At 39.9% G+C, this 21,757-nt stretch overlaps 3 protein-coding genes across 5 annotated transcripts; all 3 read right to left on the reverse strand.

Moving 5' to 3' along the window:
- Nucleotides 1–3,521: 3,521 nt before the first annotated feature.
- Nucleotides 3,522–9,022, reverse strand: gprc5bb (G protein-coupled receptor, class C, group 5, member Bb). The gene is made up of 4 exons (XM_026223867.1): nucleotides 8,389–9,022; nucleotides 5,075–6,145; nucleotides 4,752–4,858; nucleotides 3,522–4,668 (listed from the first exon to the last, which is right to left on the reverse strand). The coding sequence occupies exons 2-4, from the start codon at nucleotides 6,141–6,143 to the stop codon at nucleotides 4,624–4,626; spliced, it is 1,221 nt and encodes a 406-aa protein (XP_026079652.1). The 5' UTR covers nucleotides 6,144–6,145; nucleotides 8,389–9,022; the 3' UTR covers nucleotides 3,522–4,623.
- A 1,239-nt stretch (nucleotides 9,023–10,261) lies between these two features.
- On the reverse strand, nucleotides 10,262–14,878 carry LOC113056975 (lipopolysaccharide-induced tumor necrosis factor-alpha factor homolog). Of its 3 annotated transcripts, none has more exons than XM_026223985.1 (7): nucleotides 14,754–14,878; nucleotides 13,076–13,185; nucleotides 12,920–12,997; nucleotides 11,794–11,880; nucleotides 11,551–11,634; nucleotides 11,265–11,409; nucleotides 10,262–11,035 (listed from the first exon to the last, which is right to left on the reverse strand). In XM_026223985.1, exons 2-7 carry the CDS (start codon nucleotides 13,173–13,175, stop codon nucleotides 10,930–10,932), a joined length of 600 nt encoding a protein of 199 aa, XP_026079770.1. In that variant the 5' UTR covers nucleotides 13,176–13,185; nucleotides 14,754–14,878; the 3' UTR covers nucleotides 10,262–10,929. The 3 variants fall into 3 exon arrangements, with proteins under 3 accessions (XP_026079770.1, XP_026079854.1, XP_026079943.1); XM_026224069.1 differs by lacking the exon at nucleotides 14,754–14,878 and adding an exon at nucleotides 13,269–13,495; XM_026224158.1 differs by lacking the exon at nucleotides 11,551–11,634.
- An 872-nt stretch (nucleotides 14,879–15,750) lies between these two features.
- On the reverse strand, nucleotides 15,751–18,236 carry LOC113105402 (lipopolysaccharide-induced tumor necrosis factor-alpha factor homolog). Its single transcript, XM_026266845.1, has 5 exons — nucleotides 18,143–18,236; nucleotides 17,635–17,732; nucleotides 17,455–17,556; nucleotides 16,951–17,104; nucleotides 15,751–16,075 (listed from the first exon to the last, which is right to left on the reverse strand). The coding sequence occupies exons 2-5, from the start codon at nucleotides 17,720–17,722 to the stop codon at nucleotides 15,970–15,972; spliced, it is 450 nt and encodes a 149-aa protein (XP_026122630.1). The 5' UTR covers nucleotides 17,723–17,732; nucleotides 18,143–18,236; the 3' UTR covers nucleotides 15,751–15,969.
- Nucleotides 18,237–21,757: the final 3,521 nt, after the last annotated feature.

Raw genomic sequence — 21,757 nt, forward strand, 5'->3', positions numbered from 1 at the left:
GCATAAAATTGATGAAAAATGACAGTAAAGACTTTTAAAATGATCCAAAATGTTTACATTTCAAATAAATGTTATTTTGAACATCTTTTCATCAAAGAGTCCTGGAAAAAACAGAGACCGTAACATATTGGATCACTTGTTACACCACAATAAAGGATGCATATCACCCTGTTCCACGAGCAGCTTTGGGCCTGTCTGATCACTGTTTGTTTCATCTTATACCGACCTACAAGCAAAAACTTAAAACTGCTAAACCTGTAGTAAGGACTGTGAAGAGATGGACCAGCGAAACAGAGCAGGATTTACAATCTTGTTTTGACATCACTGATTGGAGTGCTTTTGAAGCTGCTACCACCAATCTGGACGAACTCACAGAGACCGTAACATCCTATATTAGTTTCTGTGAGGATATATGCATTCCTACCAGGAGTTATTTAACATTCAACAATGATAAGCCATGGTTTACAGCAAAACTCAGACATCTTTGTCAGGCCAAAGAGGATGCCTACAGAAATTGGGACAGAGTTTTGTACAATCAGGCCAGGAACACACTGAACAAAGAGATTAGAGCGGCTAAAAAAGTTGGAAGACCAGTTTACTTCCAATGACTCAACTTCAGTGTGGAGAGGACTGAGAGCCATCACTAACAACAAGACACCATCCCCCTGCACTAAGGCACCTCCTGCTCTTCAAATCTGTAAGATGATGTACGCCAGGTCTTCAAGAGGAAGAAAAGCACCAGGCCCAGATGGCGTTACACCAGCCTGTCTGAAAACCTGTGCTGACCAGCTGGCCCCCATCTTTTCACAGATCTTCAACATATCTCTGGAGTTGTGAGAAGTGCCTTCCTGTTTTTAACGCTCAACCATCATCCCTGTTCCAAAGAAACCCAAGATAACAGGACTAAACAACAACAGACCTGTGGCTGGTTCTGCTTTATCTGAAAGACATCACTGGACCCTTACTGGACCCCCTGCAGTTTGCTCACCAAGCAAACAGGTCCGTGGATGATGCAATCAACATGGGACTGCACTTCATCCTGCATCATCTGGACAAAACAGGGACTCATGTGAGGATCCTATTTGTGGACTTTAGTTCGGCATTCAACACCATCATCCCAACAACCCTCCAGACCAAACTGACCCAGCTCTCTGTTCCTAGCTCTATCTGTCAGTGGATCACCAGCTTTCTGACAGATAGGCAACAGTTAGTGAGACTGGGGAAATTCACATCAAACAGCTGCTCCACCAACACTGGTGCCCCTCAGGGATGTGTTCTCTCCCCTCTGCTCTTCTCCCTTTACACCAACGACTGCACCTCTAAAGACCCCTCTGTCAAGCTCCTGAAGTTTGCAGATGACACTACAGTCATCGGCCTCATCCAGGACGGTGATGAGTCTGCTTACAGACAAGAGGTTGAGCAGCTGGCTGTCTGGTGCAGTCTTAACAACCTGGAGCTGAACACGCTCAAAACAGTGGAGATGATCGTGGACTTTGGGAGAATCCCCCCTGCACTTTCCCCACTCACCATCATGAACAGCACTGTGACTGCAGTGGAGTCATTCAGATTTCTGGGAACCACCATCTCTCAGGACCTGAAGTGGGACAATCACATTGTGAAAAAGGCCCAGCAGAGGTTGTACTTCCTTCGCCAGCTGAGGAGGTTTAACCTGCCACAGGAGCTGCTGAAACAGTTCTACTCGGCCGTCATTGAGTCTGTCCTCTGTACTTCAATAACTGTCTGGTTTGGCTCAGCAACAAAATCAGACATCAGAAGACTACAGAGAACTGTTCGGACTGCTGAAAGGATTATTGGTTCTCCCCTGCCCACCCTTCAAGAACTGTATACATCCAGAGTGAGGAAAAAGGCTCAGAAAATCTGGAAGCTTATGTCACTAAAACAAGTTTCTTGTATGCGCAAGCGTACTTGGCAATAAAGCTCTTTCTGATTCTGGACTGAGTTCCGTGCATTAGCATCGATCGCAAACGTCTTGGACAGTGCTGCAAACCCCAGTCCGACTCCTTTATTTCTGAAGTTTTTAAGAACGGAACGGTTCCACTGAAAGGGAACCAAAAATGCCTATTTTCTTGCATCAGTACAAAACCCTCTATTTTATAACCTTTATTTTTTTAAGAGTGTAAGACTCAATACAAATGTTTTGATGTGAAACTGGCTTGCTTCGGCTACATTCCTCTGTAGGGCAGGACGGCGGGTCTGTGCGAGAAAAGAGTCTCAACATGACTTCCATATAGATGGTTTGTGTGCTGGTGTACGGGAAACATCAGTGATCAGCTTATACCTGATCTAAATGGTAAATGGACTGCATTTTTATAGCGCTTTCAACAGACCCCATGGCCATCCAAAGCGCTTTACAAGTTGCCTCACATTCACCCATTCACTCACACATTCATACACCGACTGCGGTGTCTGCCATTCAAGGCGCCATCCAGCTCGTCGGGAGCAGGACAATGAGGTTTTTCATGAAAGTAAATCTCATTGATTTTACTGTAATATGCAAGAAAGAAAAAAATATTAAAATATTTAACACAGTATAATTGAAAATCATCCTTCACATCCTTGTTTCTTGGCTCCTAAATGATCTCCATCCTCACTGGTGATCTCTTCTGCTGCCTGCTCTTTCTTTTATGCATCATAACAAACTGGGCTGTTTGCTTCTTCTTTCTCTTCTTCTCAGCCCCATCACTCTCGTGTTTATCTCCATCCAAAGTTTTGTGTCTGATGGACACATCATGAAACACCATTTATTTTGTATTTCCTGCATCCTGACCTTCCTCCACACATTTACTTTCTTCTTTTTCTTCTTCTCTGTAATTCGCTCTGTCAACTGCAATGCCAACTTTTGTCAATCAACTTCTCAAAAACCTCCTGATTATCTATAGGTCCTTTCATTGGTTTTCTTGGTTGGTTTTCAACCTTCACCATTTGCAAACTCAGAAAACACGTGATCTCAGACAGAGGAATAACATTCAGATATATCTAAAAGTCCCATTCAGATTCATACTCATGAAAGAAATCAACTGATCTCTTTTTTTTTAATCACATGTTCACATTAAAAGATATTAAAACCAAGCGGTCATTCCACAAATACATCAAATGCCACATTCATGTTTTCAGTTCTGTGCTGATTGAGTTGAGAACTAAAACATGAATGTGGCATTAGATGTATTTGTGGAATGACCGCTTGATTTTAATATCTTTTAATTTGTGAAATGCATATGACTCTTACTTAACCATTATTATAACAACACTGTTAAAAGGGAGTTTTGTTAAAAAAAAACTTATAAGCCGGAAACGTGCAACAGTATGAGCGGGTTAATATTCGGCTTCCTGCAAAGCTCTGTATTATTCATGTTGGATGTTTTTTTTTCCCGTACTTACTCATTTGCCACACGTGGGAATGCTTTCCTTTCAAATCCCGGAAGAAATCGCTCGTCACCTCCTTCGCAACAGTGACCGAATGTACATGCGCATTGTGTGGTATGCAAAGAGACACTTTGAAAACACTGTAGGAATGTTTATTAGAATTTGTCTCAAATATAGACATCAAGTATAGGGAAAAATACAACGATTCTGTGCAATATACCTGAACATCACGAACAGAATAAAGAACGATTCAGCCGTTTCCACTGACCCTGTTGAAATGTCTCAATCTGTGAGACTGCAGCACCGTCACAGCAGCATCCAGACACGGTTAGTATACAGTATTGCCTTACAAGATCAAACACGGCATTACATTTATAGATGCATCATAAAGACTGACAGTCAAGCGTGCAAAGATTGGAAAAGAACATCAAAAGTGATATCTAAAAAAACTAAAAGATTGAATTAAAAAAGATTTAAAAAGAAGATACCAATTGAACAATTGAATACAAAACCGTTCAGATAAATTTAATAAATTTCAAAGTGATAGATTTTGATTATATATTTAAAGTGGAATGTAGGTAGAAGATTGGCTAAGGCTAGAAATTATTGAAATAATCTCTGTCACACAATCTCTTTATTAAAGTCAACATGTCAGCTGACCCCTTAATACAGATTTCTGGATTTTTGGAATAATTAATCTGTGTGTGTTTCTTTGAAATAAGATGCTTTTTTTATTAGCTGACATTTCGGATCCCTCTTAATTTTCCCCTGCTGTCCACAGAAACTGTCAATCAATTCACATTGAATAAATGAGTGAATGACATTTTTTCTCTCACACACAGAAATGTGTCAGATTATGTAAGTACTTGGGTCTGTCACCAGCTTTTCATGTTGACTTTAACACTCCCTCTCCTTTCTCTTTCACACGTCTCTATTTATGTAAATTCTTACAGGTCCTTGATTTGTCTGATTCATGTAATCTAAACAGACATCACCAGAGTGATATCAAATATATAGCACGTCCTTTATTTTGAATTAAGCACTTAATAGAGAAAATGTGCAAAAATTAGCCTGCTCCCATGTGGAAAATGTCCATTAATTAAATCATCTTTTCTATTAGAGGAGCATTTCCAAATGATTAACATTGAACCTTAATAAAGTGCTTTTTGACTTTGTGAATCACCCGAAGTCAATCCTTTCTGGGGGCAGAAGAGGACATTATTGCCTTGGTAATCGCTCTCACCACAGATGCCTCCCTGTGAAGTTTGGAGGGGCCGTTGGGATCTGGAACATAAAGCAGGAGGTGAACTAGGAGTGAAACGTAGTCATTAACTCTTTAAAGGTTTTTATAAAGGATTGTTACTGACCGGTCCTGAGTTCATGAGCAGGGCCATCTCTGTGGGCTGGTAAACGTGACTCCTGAACGGCACAGCGGGACGTATCAGTCCGTTATGATAACCTCCTGTCTGCAGAACTGCACAAAACAGAACAATATATATACGTCATTATGTAAAACGTATGTATATTATAACACTAATCTGACTAAACAGAATGAAGATCAAATAAAATAAAAAGAATTCACCACTGCAAACACAGAACATTTTCCTAACGTTCCCAAAGCACTGACATTTTTATAACCATAAACTACTCTTCCCAGAATGTTGCTCATGTTTTTTGTGTGTCAGTCTACCTGCACTGTGCTCCTCTACGGTGTACGCCTGACTCTCTGCGAACGGAGCTCTGGGATTGGTCGGCCGATCGTCCTCATGGTAACTCTGTGCCGTCGGCAGCTGAGGGGTGTCGTAGTAGTTCTGCCCGGTGTCTGCATTCCTCTGACTGGACGGACGCAAACACAGGTGCGTTTCTGGGATAGCGTGAAATAATAGCAGCACCCAACCCTCGCTCACCAAGGCAACTGCTAAAGCTGGCTCATCCCAATCCTTCGCTACGGTCGTGATGGTGGCGTCTCCGTAGAGATAGAGACCGAGCCAGGCGACCCAGAGGAGAAGCGAAGACAGACATGAGAGGAAAAGCCATACAGCGTTGCACCTCCACTTCATCGTCTTCCTGCTCGAGTCCTCTCTGTTTCTCCCTCCGCACAGCACCACGGCCAACGACAACATGCTAGCAGCTAACAACAACGCTAGAGCATAGCTACACACCAGCACAAAGTCTAGAGGCAGGTAATCACAGGCTGCATGTCCCTCGCGGACCACCGTAAGCAGCAGCCACTCTCCAGCAATGATGCCTTGAACCATAGTGAGTGTAAACGCCAATCCGGCGAGAGAGCTCCCCGCTGGGCTCCGCCTCCCTCCGGCCAGCTTCTTCAGCCGCACTCCCTGCACCAGCAGACAGGAGAAACACATCGCAAACAGCGCCCCCCACAGCCCACGGCGCACCATGCAGAGCACCTCGCCACGCCCCACCAAGAACACCAGCGATAGGCTGAAGAGGCCCATCGTTGCAGCCAATAGGAGGAGGAGGGGACCGACGCCACATCGTTTCTCCGGTTCCGTTACCGTTTTCAGCTTGGCTAACAGAATCACGGCTATGATCAAAGCAGATATGGTACCACCGCACGCCACGGCCTCCAGCACCACGCCCCACACGGACTCCAGATCACACAAAACTCTGTAGGGTGGGTCCACTGTAGCGCCACATCCATGAGGAGGGCGTGGGGCTTTAACCTTGGGCGGGTCCTCAAGAGCACAGCAGCCAATCAGAAAGAGAATGAAGATGAGGGTGGGCCTTAGAGCCATGGCTGTAAGAGAAAGAATACAACTAAATTTATTTTTTTGTAAAACACAAAGTATACTTCATTTTTACACGTATCTTAGAGTATGTGTGTGTATGTGTGAAACAAAAAATTTTTGTCTCCAGAAAAGTGTGTGTGTACAACACATGCGCCACTAGAATAGTATGTGCATACTTTGGCTCTGTCCCAAATTGCACCCTAAACACTTGTGGTCTACTTGTGGAGTCTTTGACTTTTGTGTAGAAGTCGGTGCAGAACTCATCCCATTACGCATTGAGAGTGCAAAGCGGATGAAAAGAGGGTGCTCACGAGTTTTTAAAGGCCTTAATGGATGCACGCGACAGCCATTGTAAGACCGCAAGACCGCAAGTGCACATGAAGTGTGCCATTTGGGACAGGGCCTTTGTATGTGCAGTTCACACATGTGCTTTAAATTTGTATTGCACTAATCAGTTGCTCCAGAAGGTGGCAACACTGGCCTGGGCTGTTGTTTCACAGCAGAATGAAAAATGAAAGAGACAGAACAACAACAAAAAGAATACAAAGATTTTTATCAGTGATACCTTCTGGAGAAAAATATCACAGACATTGGACAAAGATAAAACTTTATAGAACACGTGTCGATTTCTTTGTTCCCACATGCTATGAAAAAGCATATACTTATGCTTTCAACTGTACATATACTGTATGCTAGCGTTTGCATACACAAAATAAGTATACTTTGGGCAAATAAAAAACATTTTCGGTAAAAACCAAACCAACCAGCTCTGAGATTAACCACAAGAAATCACTTTAGACAGTGTTCTTATGGAAAATTACAGTGTTTATTGTAATAGATTTAATAGTTTATTATACATTTATTTCAGAAACTCCGTACAATAGAATGTTTAATCAGGTCCTGAATCTCGGTGGAGGACTGTGTAGGCTATATATCGCATAGTTTCACTCATTCCCACAGCTTTCACGTTTATAATGATGGAAACTTCTGCAAATATTTCATTAATATAAGATGAATTCCACACAAACTATCAGATAAAATATTCTCGAGTCTCGACCTTAATCAGGTTAAATACGCCATTTTGTAACTTAAAGCAGTTGGAAATTAGGTTGTGAGGGATAGACTAAAGCCTAAAGTCTTTACAATGTTGCGCACTAATTTTCAAAATTCACAACTTTGAGTTTTTAAAAGACATTTCGTCGTTATTTTTTGGTATGTTGTTAAACAATAGTAACACACTGTATATTCCTCACAGCCTCTTTGTCGTTTCTGTCAATCACGTTGAAACCACAACTGACCTTATTTCAACCATATTTCAACGTCGAAGGTCGGTCATGTGCCGACTGGGTAGACTACAACAAACAGGGATTTAGACAAAATATATTTTTTGCTTCATTTTTTTTCTCGTGCGAAAATCCTTTTTTTTCACTAACTATAAAATGACATGTAAAGTCCAATACAGTTTTTCCCGTATATAGTAGGGGAAATTACCGTAAACCATTTAACAGGTTTTTACTGTAGCATTTTTACAGTGTTTTACAGTTAAATTCACAGTAATGTTTTACAGGATAAACTTCACAATTGCTAAGAATATTATTCACAATTAGCCTGAGTTTCAACTTTATTTACAATAAAGCCTTAACAATTATCCATGAAATCAAATGAGAAACGACAGGCTATAGCCTACAACACAGAACTGAGTCACTGATTATAAATACGTGCAAATTATTACAGTAGCCAACAGACTTGATGCTGTAATTTCCATTTCCATAGTAACAGCCACTTCTATAGATGGGAATTTGTCTATTAAATACATTTTTTTTTAAAGAAACGAGTGGAATTTTTACACATTTCACCTTTTTCAGTTTGGTTGTTATCCGTAGTTATCTGTTCGTGTGATAATAATAGTCGGTCTATAATTTTTCAGACGCATTTGCTCATCCTCTGCTGCTGAGTGTAAAGAGGAGTCTGTCTCGCATCCTCTGCCCTTTATAAACTCCCGACAGTTGCTATGGCAACCGGAGGCGCGCGTGGGCTGGCCTAGATGGAGCTGCACGCGATTTATATAAAAAAGCAAGAAACACGCGCGCGCGCACACACGGTGTGTTTAAACACACAACTTTAGCATCAAATTTACATGAGTTTTTTAAAGACAACAATATCACAATTAACTAAAAATGATTCAAGAATAGATATGAAGTCAAAACAGTAATATAAACCCCGTCAGACCGCTGCCAGCAGTGTTACTCACCTGATGACTTCAGACTGTATTTGAGATAAAGCCTTGGACGCACGTCGATACGTATTTATTAGTGCAGGAGACTTTCAGCACACATTCCCACAGTCCAAATCTCTTCTTATGGCGTGGGAATTATCCTGAAAAACACAAACTCCTGCACTGACATCGCGTGTCCTCGGTGCTCAGTGACAGAAACCAGCTGATGTGCGACAGACAGCTTCACACCCACACACTACATCTGGAAGAGAGCATCCTCACTTCTCCATTTCGCTTCTTGCTTCTGTCTTTCTTTCAGGCTCCTTTTGACCGTGTTAAATCTCCTCTCTCAGAAATCTCCTCCGCGTTCAGTAGAGGGTAAAATTCACGTCTGATTCAACACAGACCTCAGTGGAGCGCTGTTGTCACATGCATCTCTCTCTTTCTCTCTGTCTGTCTCTCTCTCTCTTCAGGGCTTCATTTGCAGCATTGTGACTGCTGCTGATGCAGAGCGCCTATAAATAAACCACAGCAAACTCTTCAGCAATCACGCTTCTCACACTCTCGTGATGATCCAAACTAAATATCTCCAGTTAGACGTCAGAGACAACTGACAGGCCACACACACACTCACAGCCAGGTGTGTGTCCACGTGCAATTACTTGAGGGAGTCTTATGTAATAAAGATCCACGCGCTTCAGGTCATACTGTCCATTAGCGCGCGCGCGCGTGTGTGTGTGTGTATATGTCTCTTTAAGTAGCCTTCAGATAATCCTGTCCAGTGTAGTTAGTATCCGAGTATTAGAAGTAGTTTCCTTACCTCTCCTTTCATTATTTGTACGTGATAGTTTAGTTAGAGTATTAAACCAGTGACAAGTACAGTGAATAATTAGGATCTGAAAGGTGAAATTTGATCACAGATGCACATTCCTAGAGGCAGGTAATCACAGTCTACAAAACAGTGGCTTGAGGCCTTACACACAAACACACACACACGCGCGCGTCAGCACAAAGACTCCAGATTAGTGCTTGTTGATGATTAGGTTAAGCTGCATTCAGATGACTTGTTAAACCGTCTTCTCATTCAGCAGAACTCTGAGAGCTGAATGTATTTTATATAATGTATAACATGGACCGTTCTCAGAATTCTGGCTAACATTCCGATAAGGTTCTCTCAAACTTATGAACAAACATTCTTAAGTAGGCTAACGTTAAGAAAAATGTTCATTCCATGCAATCTGGTCTTCTCATGTAAAAAAAAATAAACATTTTAGTTGGATGCTCATATAAGGTTTTTTTAAATGTTGCTTATTGTTTCAGAGAACATTCAAATCGAACGATCCCATAACGTTTGTAAAATAATAAAAATGGAACGTTGCCTTAACTTTTACATGACCAAGAAAAAGAATTGAATGTACACAAGATATAAGAACATTTTCGACATCTATCTGAGCAAGTAAAGACTGATTTATCTGATAGTCTAACACTGCCAACGTTCACTGATGTCTATACTAACAGGTTATTAGGACACAGAGCCTCAAATCAGATGGGAAAAATATAATATATATGTATTAATTTTGTTAATTAAATGAAATGACTAAATAAAATAGAATAATGCTGGACTTCCTTTGAGGTTTTAAATGACTTCATTTGTTGTTGTTTCATGTGTTAGACACTAGAGAGCGTCTAGCACCTGATTTTAGTTTTGGTGTTAGAAGATCTTCATCTAGTGTTGTATTCCTCTCTTCAGATTGTTTTTTACCTTAGCAATGGCGCATTTGCGTTATCTTTTTGAGGCCAGGATGTGATTATCTGTAAGCACAATGCGTTCCCACCAAATGGAAACATTTTTTGTTCACAGTATTTTTTCTATTATTACATATTGGAAATATATTTTCAGTGTTCCGTCTGAAGATTGACTCAATATTATTTTATTAAATTCAATGCATTGTTCCAGCTCTAAACTCTTACCAGATACCAGATACCAGCATGAGACCTAAGCTACGTCAGTGATGGTGAATTCCTTGTGTCAAAGTGGTTTGGCTAGTTTTTTCACAAAGTATTTTATTTTTCCTTGATGTCACAACTGAGTTATTAACAGAATGTTGCGTACAGCAGGGATCTCCAACCCTGCTCCCGAAGAGCGACTGTCCTGCAGATCTCAGTTCCAACCCAGCTCCAGCACACCTGTCTGCGATCATCAAGCCACCCTGGACACCTCATTAGCTGCTTCAGGTGTGTTTGATTGGGGCTGGAGCTGAAATCTGCAGGACCATAGCTCTCAGGGAACACACAAAGCCATGAAAGTCTTTAGCATGAATAGCTGTAGTCAAAAGAAAAGGATGCAAAAAATATTTGTCTCTGGTATTATATAAATACAATTTGAAATATCATAGTATATATTATAAGATAAACAATGTAATATGACAAATCTATCTATCTATCTATCTGGAAAGAGAAACCCATACAAGTCTTTTTATATCATGATGTTATTTTTTCTGTGAATTAGGAAGCCCAGTAATGTCCAGAAGATGCTGGCTGTAGTTTTCATTAGGTCCTTCATCTTTGTTTCGGGAGCTACATGCGTTTGTGCACGTACAAAACGGTTTTGCAGACAGGGCAGCGATGTTGTACGTCCTTGCAGGAATCCACACAGAACGGAATCAGACAACACGGCCAGATCCTGCACAGAATTTGGCATCAGTTTCATGGTTCATTCATTCAATTCACGCAGCAACTACATATTCACAAAAATAACCCTTCACTTTGAGGTGTGCATGTAAAATAACCCACACATCTGTACAGGTTAGTTTGACTCTACTGTAAGTGGCACATTAAAATAAAACTAAGTGCCAAAGTGGACCAGATAGTCAAAAGTCTGTATTTGAGAATCTGGTGAATACCGTTCTTACCCGAAAATGCCGAGACCTCCACAGATGGCCCACACCAACAGGCCATTGACATACTCGGTCTGTGTGATGACCTGATGCTGGCAGTGAGGACATTTCGTCTGCCCCGGGACGTCAGTCAGTTGTCGTTGCACAACTACCACTGTGGCTAAATGGAAAGACACATATAATATGACCATAAACCTCAAATGTGTTATTCTGTACAGATGCATCATGTGTATGCTGAAAGCTTCTAGTGTTTGAACACAGACTGAGACGGAGTCTCATTAAACGAGTGTTTTCTGCTCACTCATGGCAGGTGCAGTAGACTGGACCGTCTGAGTGACAGTGGACGACATGACCGTGGGCTGTGGGTTATAAACTGCCATCGGAACTTAAAGAGAAATCAAAGCTCATGATCAAAACCAACAGAACCAATCTGGCTTCTCATGTGCCCTTTATGGGTGCTGGTTCTTCAGAAATTTTTTTTATGCTGTAGTGTTATACTGAATTGTTCTGGTTGTCATTTAAACAGAGAGCCATAAACACTCACCGATGCCAGGCATTGATGAAGACTGGACTGTCTGAGTTACGGTGGATGAAGACATGACTGGCCCTTGTGGAACTGGAGCTGGGTAAACTGTTGCCATTGTCACCAGAAAACAGAAAAGCATCATCTCAAAACATTGACACTTAATGTCCCCATGAAATCTAAATTAAAGTGTTTTGAGTGTTAGTATCAATATATTAATCTTAAGGTTATCTAAAAGACAGTGTGCTCCAAATCAGTGACAAAATTCACATTTAGAAGATATAAGCATTCAAAGCTTGCAGTTCGTCACTTCGTCCAAAACAGCTCAACGATTTTTTTGACGTCACATTGTACTTCATCTTCTCATCAAATCTTCTGAAATGCTCTCTAGAATCTAGTGCCCGCCCCCTGCACTATAAATACAGACATTGAAGCGCCGACTGAGATCGGCTACTTCTTCACAGTGTAGTATTTCCTGTACAGTGAAGTGCACACTGTAGGTAATAAGGAACAATTCAGACAGTGTAAATATGTTTTCAATTGATGCAAATGAGGTCAGGTTTCACGTTGTTTCATGCAAACCACGGCAGAGCACACAGTTTGATCCGGACTTTGGCTCCGGTCCAGAGCAGATCATATGCGCGAGACAGCATACATTAAACATTTTTACAACTACACAAGCCTCAGCATTATTATGAAGACTATTTTGTTTTACTAAGAGTTGTATATTGAATTTAGGGGGTAATCTATTAGACTGGGGCTATCAAATGCGGCTTTACCGAGCTCAACAGCTCTGGCCCGAGCAGATATAAGCAAAGTGCTATTGGATAATTTATAAAGGGGGCGGGGCTGCTCTATATGTCCGAAATTATGTGGAAAATACGTCACCAAATAGAACAATGCTGGGTGTTTCAAGGCACTTCAGGGGACCTATAAGACTGTTTTTGTGATCCAGGGTCATATATATATGTCACAAGCACCATGACTGTGCAGAATTGTTTTCCTTTTCTATGTTTAGACAGTGCCAGGCAGCATTTTGGAATGCTGTAGGACTTCTTTTGAGTCATCACCATTGTGCAACATTGAACCAGTTCCAGCTTCCTTTTAAACTACAATCTCATGCCACACAGTAAATATCAGTTCTCACCAAAGCCAGGTGACTGGACTGTTTGGGTTACGTTGGATCCCATGACTGTCTGTGGATTGTATACAGTGGCCACTGGACCTGTAAAAAAGATCATTATTGAATCACTCTAGTTAAAGGATTGATAATCTCTGATTTGAGAATCAGGGGTCTGCTGACCTGGTTGGGTCTGGTAGGCAATCTGCGGTGTCTGGTAGGAAATGTTGTTTTGGACCATTGGTGGTCCAGGATATGGAGGGGGTAATGGTTCTTTTTCCATTATGGATAATCTGTGAATGAGGAAAACAAATAAGAGTGACCGTTCTACGTACTGCAAAGCAACAATAGAATTGAGGAACAGAATGACTTCTACCTTCGTCTCAAATAAGGGAAGTCAATATAATGAAGGGCCTGGGCTGTGCATATTTTTTAATGGCATCAATCTGATCTGGTGACTGACTCAAAAATATGTTTGCATCAAGCAGGTTGTGTAATCCTAGAGGTTTGTGTAAGGTGTGCTAGGTACACATGAATGACATTCAGCCAGGTAATGTGGCAATCAAAGCAGTGGTTGGTTGGGCATTCAGGTATGTCCTTGCTCCAAAAGCAGCACTTGTTCTTACATGTAATTTGGAGAAATGTGGCTTTTAGTGGACATAAGAATCAAGTTGATCACATAACACTTCACAAACAATGGTCACAATAGTTCTTTGTCCTTATTATGAACGTCATAATTTTATTTAATCTTTTAAAAGTAATTTAATTAAATGTTTTGCTGCAAAGTGTGCTTGTGAGTCTCTTTCAAACTTGCTTTGATATTTGGTAGGGTGAATTGCCTTAAAGTGGGACACTGCCTAATGTGGGACAATTAAGGTTTCCTGTTTGTAGCTCCCCCATAAATACACGAATGCCAGTGAAACTCTGGGTTACCACTAAAGGCTGGGGACACATCCTGGTTATTTTTTTTAACGGTATTAGTTGTGCATTTAATGTTTTGGTTACACATCGCAATATGTCACAGAAATCTGAAATGCAAAAAATATCCCACATTAGGGGAATTCACCCAATCTAATGCAATGACTGCTCTTCACCTTAAAAGTGCGACGTGAGTGTCCAGTCTTCATCTGTTATTAACATGTGATCTGATCGCCTCACAACTGAACCCAGATCAGCCAGTTTGACCACATTTTATCCGTCAACAGGTTAGTATTAATAATGGGTTCCCGGGAAAAGTACAATTTGTTAATTTGAACATTCTAAAAATGAGGGAGATTTAACGGTTTTTTTTTGGCGTTGCTGTTAGCTGACATCTAAACACTGCGACAAACTGAACAGACGCCAATGAACGGAAAGTAAGGTGACTTGAGTAAACACTTCTGGGACTGAGATTTACCTGATTTCACCCATCTTGTCTGTCAATAATTTAATCTTTAGTAACCGAGGCTCAAGATAAATATTTTTAGCAAAAAAGCTATTACGTTGATTATTGCGGTTTCAAAGTGAAATGTCTCGTGAATTGCGCTAAAAAAAGGTATCGCTTTATCTCAAACAGATACACGTGACTTTATTGTCAACATTTTATTATCATAGTTCATATCGCGGCAGTTTGGAATTCAGATGCCGGATGAATGGCGCCAAAAGGTTAATGCCATATACATTTTTTTTTTGTCAAGATTCGCAAGATTGTAGTCTTCCAATAAGCCTTTAAAAATGCTTTGATCATTATCTAAATTTTCACAAAACAATTATCTGTATCCAGACATCAAAAAGTGACTGTGGAAGCACATAATCCAAAATAGCTACTATCCCCATATTTTTTCAATCTAAAACACCAAACCTTTCATAATGTGACACCTACCTGTGTGTTTCTGCAGTTGGTGGAAAGCTTTGGCAGTTTTGATGTCCTTCACCACTGATAATGGATTCAAATAGGGGTGGAGCAAGAGTATTGGTGAGAAGGCTGATGCCAAAATTCTCATGACATCATGCAAAAGAGACTGAAGTGGTCAGAGGGAACCTGTTCACCAAACACCTGAATTTCCAGTTCTGTAATCTCCTAGTGTTTTATCTTCACCCCAGTCAAATTATCCAGTCTGCTGACCTTCGTGTTCTCTCAAATACTTGACTTAAAAACATTAACAAGAGGACTGTAGGCGTACATTTGTGTTAAAGTAAGAATTAAAAGAGATTTGGTTTCAGTCTGTAATGTACATGATGTTTGTTTAGGGGATTGCATGTATCCTGGTAACAAATAAACACTCATGTAACTGGGCAGCAATGAAATCAGATACATCACTAATAGATGTGGAGACAACAACTTATTTATCTGTATGGTTCTACTGTTTTATTCTGCTGTTCTACAGAACCATTTCATGACATGATCTGAACATTTCAGTATAATGATGTTAAAATAGAGTATAATACTTCTTTGTAAGTGAAGTACAATGATAACAAAGGCTGAGCAACCATTGAGATGTTCCTCCAGGCAATGAGGATAGGTAATGTTGCTTGTTAGAAGCTAGTATGCCATCTAATGTTTAGGCAAGGAAAAACATGAATGAAAATAGGTCTTTGCTGCTAAGTACTTGTTCAGGATCTGAGTGTGCTGAACTGTGCTGGGTTGAGACCCATATGGAGGAGATCTGAAGTAATGTGAAGCTGATGAATGTATCAAAGCACAAGATTTAACCCACTGAAACCCTCGTGGATAGGCTGGTCCGTTTTTTCCCTCACCTTTGATCAGTGGCACTGCGCTTAAGTTCATTTAATTAATAAGACGTATTAGCAAAAAAAAACATATGCACTGATCTATATCCTCAATTGTTTTGTTTTTAAAAATAAAAAAGTAGGAAGACTTTTAGAGTAAAACAATTATTTATTGAAAGAAACAAGGAATATGAAAGAAAGTAAAGATCTTTAAATTTAAAACACAAATTTGACAAAAAGCTACGTATATATCAACAACAAACAGATCTTATATGTCCACATTAGGTTTGTATATATGTGTAAGAAAGGCTAAAACTAAACTCTGTCCAAATCTCCTAATGTTATAGCCAAAGATTAGTCAGAGCGAATTACATGCGTTTGTACAGGTGGAGGACATTCTTGCAGTTTGGGCAGCGGTGTTCTACATCTTTGCAGGCATCCACAAAGAATGGAATCACACAACATGGCCAGATCCTGTACAGAAAAACACTCTGTCAGCTTGTGTGCATACAGGGGAATAAGAAATGAGCACAAAATAATCAGTTTATAATTGTATTGATAGCTCAATCAGACTGAAAAGCCTTTATGTAGACACCTCAGTCTGATCCCAGCTAACAGGGAATGTTCTCAGACCTTGAAACCTAGGAACAAACATTCTTCCAGTAATGTTAATATAATGTATGTTCAAAATGTTCGGTTCTTTACTAATGCTCGAAAAAATGATAAATTATAAAATGATCAAATGGAATGTTCCCTAAATATTAACATAATAAAGGCATAACACTTTTTCCTTAAACTCTGAAATTCTGAAGTTTTATTCGGAATAAATGCATGTGATTCAGATTGTAAAGTTTAGGGGAGTGGTTCATAACCCTGTCCTGGAAGACCCCCTGCCCTGTTCATTATGAATGTTTCCCTAATCAGACACACCCAATTTAGTTCTTGCATTCTCTGCTAACTATCTGATAAGTGGAATCAGGTTTGTGAGATAAGGGAGACATACAAAAGGTGCAGGGCAGGGGAGCCTCCAGGACAGGTTTGGGAAGCACTGGTTTAAGGTTTATATATATACAAATTTCATATCCGAAAACAGATTGGTTTCATTGGGATTGACAAACATTAGTGCATGTAAACAGACTGATTGTACTTTGTTTTCAGCTGTAGCAGATTAAGTCAAGTCACGTTTATTTGTAGTGCTTTATACAATACTGTTTGTGTCAACACAGCTTTACAGAGTCGAACAGGAAAATAGTTTGTCAGTGATGCCAGAAGACGATAACAGTGATTTATTATCTAAAGTCAGTTCATTGAAAGTTCTGTAAATGCAAGTAAGTCGTTTTGTTTCTTACATTAGAATGCCCAGAACTCCACAGATGCTCCAGGTAAGCAGGCCATTGACATACGTGGTCTCTGTGACAATCTGCTGCTGGCAGTGAGGACATTTCATCTGTCCCGGGACGTCAGCTAGACGTGGGGCCGGTGACACCATCACTACCTGCATGGCTGAGCAGAAAAACAAAACAAAAAAATTTGTTTTAAATAATGATAATATTTAGATTGTTTTGAGAAATTCAGTTTAACAATTTCTAATTCCTACATGCTTAAAAATAATGGTTCGTTGTTGTAAGTTTCATTAATGGTCCATTATACTTTTCAATGCACAAAAGTATTTTTTTAGTGTAGAAAGGTACTTTATATTATTAAAATATTGTACACAATTAGAAAAAGTGGTAATTTGACTGAAAGCTTCTTGGAGGTTGGTCAGTTGGGTCCTTGTGAGGATAAACATGTTGGTCACCAGCATGTGCTGAGTTTCTAATGAGTAAGTCTGAGGACGAGAGAAGTAGGCTGACCTGGTGCAGGTGCTGAAGTAGGAAGAATTACTGGAGCTGCAGCGGCGGAAGTCATTGGAATGTTCTGAGTGGGTTGAGGAGGATAAACTACTGGTACTGGGCCTGCGAAATCTTGGTGATAAAAACTGACAGAACCAGTTTAACTTATCTTGTCGGATAGAAGGAAAAAAGTACACTCACCTGGTTGCGGTTGGTATGTAACTGGTTGTGCAGGGTAGGGTACTGGGTTAGAACTAGGATATGGAGGGGGATTGGGATTTTTCTCCATTATTACAGATCTGTGAGATGAGAAAGAACCACGTATAAATCTCCATCTCTCTTTCTCCTTCAAAACTCATTAATGTTAGGTTAACACAATATTGTCCATGTATTTACAGCTGGACCTCTCCATCAGGTCTACCACACCCTTATGCGTGCCAGTTATTTATTTTAAACCAAGTTTTTAATAGATGAGAAGGCGAAAAAAGTGCTAGAGTCAACCAATCAAGGAAATTATTGTAGACCTTTCCAGCCCATTACCATATACACACACAAAAAGACATTTGTTTCCCTTTATGACGATTCAACAATTAAATATAACACAAAAAGGTCACTGCCCAGCGATTGTAGACAGACTAACACAAAGATGGCAAAACCCTCATTGTTGTATTACTGTATTTGTCAAATTGAAATACATAAGAACACATACCTGGTCTCTGGAGAGCTGTTGAATGTCTACTCCTAGAATGTCACAGGTCGAGTACAGAGAGAGTATTAAACTCGGAGTTATGACAGCCAGTGATCTTTAGAGAGAGAGAGAGAGAGAGAGAGAGAGAGAGAGAGAGAGAGAGAGGAGGGGTATATATTTATACAGTACATTTCTTATGTGTATATAATAACATAAATATTTATATTTTCTGTGACTGTTCATTATTGTTTTTAATTTCCCCCACTATTTAAACTGCTTTTTTCCCCCACTGTCCCACATTCATTTTCCTGCAGTCTAAGTCTACATTTTATGTACATATTTTATATTCCATTTTCTATTTGTAAGTGAATGAGAGTTTTTTTTTTTATCATTAGATATTGCTGCAGCAGACTTCTTTCAAAATTACAATGAACATTTCTAAATTAAGTTTCTTTATGAATCTTCAGACCTACAGCGAATTGTAAATGTAATAAAATTAACTAGTATCAAATGGATATTTTAAGTAATTACAAACGTTTTCCTTTCTATGCAAACAGAGTATAGAAATAGTCCAGAATGAAAGTAAACATATTTTCTAAATTCTCCTTCTGTTTAACATTTATTATCAGTTTTGTTTTGCTGCATACCTGAGTTCACAGTTAGTTTCATTTTTCTCTCATTTGCCTGCCTTCTTTTGGATTTTCTTGTGAATATTATTAAAGACCCTTTTGGAATCTGAATATTTTTTTGTCGTCCTGATCTCTACAACTAAGTTGTGACACTCCGCGCAGACAGTGGAGAAAAAAAATTCTAAACTATAAACTAAATAAACACATAAAACAGATGAAAAATAAAATACATAAAATAAACATAACGATAAAGGTTATTGTAAAGGTTAAAAAACAATAAATAAAACACCCAACATACTTTTGTTCCTGTATTGTCTGGACATTTATATTGAAGTGTTTACTGTCTGCTACCTTGTTTGTTGCCATAGTTACCCTAATCACAACTAATCACCTCCACCTGTCCCTTGTTAGCTCTGGTTTTATTGTGTATCTATATATACCCCATTTTTTTTCTATATTATTTGTAAGGTCTTGTCCTTAATGGCAGTATATTTGCTGCTCTCATTCTGTTGTCGTTTCCTGGTTATTAGTGCTTCATGTTTGGTTCAATTGTATTTTTTATTTTTTTAATAAAGCTCACTTTGATCATTCTCCTCGTTTTTCACCTTACGTTACACTTCACTGTAATAGAAACCCCCTTTTTTTAGACAATCACACTTTTGCCCATGACAATCATCTAACAGTGTAATGTCACTTTAAAAAATGTACTCCAAGTCGCTCAAATAACCGTGTTTTTTTTTTTGTTTGGATATTATTTTTTTCCCCATTGGAACAAAAGATAATTCTCTAAGCCAGGCAGCAGGTTAAACTTTTTTTTTTACTCACTTGTGTCACGCTGTCTAGTCTCTGTTCCCTGGGTGTCCACTAGTAGGCTCACTTCCCCTTAGGCACTTCACCGTAGGCACTAGAATTCCACTAGTCTTGTCCTGTCATCACAGTAATTGCACTCCTGCTAATTGTAGCAGAAATGAGTCGGACCAGACAAATTAAAGAGTCTATCAGAGCTGTGTGCATTGAAACGAGAGCCGAACTCCTCAGGAAGTCGTAAATCAGTTCTAGTGCCACAAGAACCAAGCAAGATAACCAACCAACCAACTTGTTCGCACAACAGCTTTCAACATTAACACCAATAGAACAATTATTGACAATTTTAATTAGAAGAAGAGATTGTCAAATTTATTGTTCGTAATTGAAATACAACGCTGGACATCACATGTAAACCCAGGAGATCAAGTTAAATACTTGCATTGACTTCCCCCACCCAGCAGAACCAGACTGAAATTCCTAAGGGGGGGAAGGGCTTTAAAGGGGGGGTGAAATGCTCATTTTCACTCAATATCCTGTTAATCTTGAGTACCTATAGAGTAGTACTGCATCCTTCATAAATCCAAAAAGTCTTTAGTTTTATTATATTCATAAGAGAAAGATAGTCTGTACCGATTTTTCCCGGAAAAACACGAGCGTCTGGAGGCGTGACGTGTGGGCGGAGCTAAAGAATCACGAGCGCCAGTAGGCTTTTGAGTTGAGAGCATGTGGAAGCTGTGACATTACCGTGAGGGAAAAACCATCATCCAAAACAAACCATGGCTTACAGTCAGATTCAGCCATTTATTTATGATCCAGAATCAGATCCCGAGGCTGAAACTGAACGAGAGCAGCAGCAGCAACGACTCGCTCCGAGCGGGGCTCGAACCCGGGTCTCTGGCATGGGAGGTGGACGCACTAACAAGGAGGCAGAGATATTTGAAGCAGTTTTACTCACCACCTGCGGTTCCAACACACGATCGTGACCCTTTTTCCTTGGGATTGCATCATCCTTAAGAAATAAACGATACGCAAATCCGTCGTCAATCTGGGCCTTGTGAACAAGCATCTTCGAAATGCAGGGAACAAACAAAAACACTTGCACAACTCCGTTGATGCTCTGTAAAAATAAACTCCATCCACTGGTCCCCTAATGCTGTTTTTTCTTTGGTAATCTGTGCAGGGTTGTCTTGCCCTGGCAACCAAAAACACACTTCTTTTGTGACTTTTCGCGACGCTCTCGCTCTGATCAGTGAATCGCTCTGATCAGTGAAATGTCTGTGCTGCTCAGCCTCGCTATACGGGAGCGCGCGCTCTTCCGGCAGAAGTGCGTCAGGACCCATATAAGGAAATTCCGCTCCATCTAACGTCACACAGAGCCATACTCGAAAAAAACTTTCCGAAACTTGTGACAAACCGGAAGGAGTATTTTGGGAACAAAAATACTCCTTCAAATGTACAACTTAATTTTTGTTTCAACTTAACATTTCACCCCCCCTTTAAACCTCTGTCTCTACAGAACATCCCTGTGCCAGAGAGTGGCAAAGAAACTGCTTTTTGTACATTATATATGGACCAGAATGAACTCAAAAAGACTTATAAATGAATCATTCCATTGCTTAACTCCATATTCATTTACGTGTAACCCACACATTTGACTATCATGTATAATCACTTATTGTGTATGTCTTTTGATAACTATAGGATACATAGTCATGTCTAGTATTGATGTAATCGAATCTTCTTGCTTGATATTGTCCTGACAATCATTTATTTGTAAAATATATCATAATCGTGTTATAGGAATCACGTCCAAAATTAGACCCTGCGAGGCAGGAACCACATGCTTAGTAAGATAAACAAATGATTTATGATACCCCTGAGCCAAGACCATATCTGATTGGTCAAGGCAACATTTGAGGGGTGGCCAACAGGGAAGTTTAAATACTTTGGACACCATTAAATTTTGCTTTTAGTCTGCTTTTAGTCCCTAGCTGCTGCTATTAGCCATGTCTGTTTCTAGTCTCTAGCTATGCTTCTAGCCATGCTGTGTAGTCATCACTGTTCTTTGAGCGCGGTTCCAGCGTGCCTGCCTGCTGCTACTATGCCACGATGAGAAGGAACACAACCTAGTCTCGTCAAACTTTTATCTCTTTTCTTTTCCGTTTGAGAGTTTCGTGTTCTGAGTTAAGTTTTGTAACGT

This window comes from Carassius auratus, chromosome 1 (assembly GCF_003368295.1).
Source record: "Carassius auratus strain Wakin chromosome 1, ASM336829v1, whole genome shotgun sequence".
Classification (NCBI taxonomy): domain Eukaryota; kingdom Metazoa; phylum Chordata; class Actinopteri; order Cypriniformes; family Cyprinidae; genus Carassius; species Carassius auratus.

What these genes read in the sequence shown, in the direction of transcription:
- gprc5bb (XM_026223867.1), bottom strand. Translation starts at nt 6,143, where the DNA reads ATGGCTCTAAGGCCCACCCTCATCTTCATTCTCTTTCTGATTGGCTGC. An exon ending in CGTAGAGGAGCACAGTGCAG is followed by an intron (nt 4,859 to 5,074) that starts GTAGACTGACAC and finishes TGTTTTGTGCAG; the next exon opens with TTCTGCAGACAGGAGGTTAT. An exon ending in TGCTCATGAACTCAGGACCG is followed by an intron (nt 4,669 to 4,751) that starts GTCAGTAACAAT and finishes TTTATGTTCCAG; the next exon opens with ATCCCAACGGCCCCTCCAAA.
- LOC113056975 (XM_026223985.1), bottom strand. Translation starts at nt 13,175, where the DNA reads ATGGAAAAAGAACCATTACCCCCTCCATATCCTGGACCACCAATGGTC. An exon ending in AGTCCAGTCACCTGGCTTTG is followed by an intron (nt 11,881 to 12,919) that starts GTGAGAACTGAT and finishes CAATGGCAACAG; the next exon opens with TTTACCCAGCTCCAGTTCCA. An exon ending in GGAGGTCTCGGCATTTTCGG is followed by an intron (nt 11,036 to 11,264) that starts GTAAGAACGGTA and finishes AATTCTGTGCAG; the next exon opens with GATCTGGCCGTGTTGTCTGA.
- LOC113105402 (XM_026266845.1), bottom strand. Translation starts at nt 17,722, where the DNA reads ATGGAGAAAAATCCCAATCCCCCTCCATATCCTAGTTCTAACCCAGTA. An exon ending in TACTTCAGCACCTGCACCAG is followed by an intron (nt 17,105 to 17,454) that starts GTCAGCCTACTT and finishes TTTTCTGCTCAG; the next exon opens with CCATGCAGGTAGTGATGGTG. An exon ending in GGAGTTCTGGGCATTCTAAT is followed by an intron (nt 16,076 to 16,950) that starts GTAAGAAACAAA and finishes TTTTCTGTACAG; the next exon opens with GATCTGGCCATGTTGTGTGA.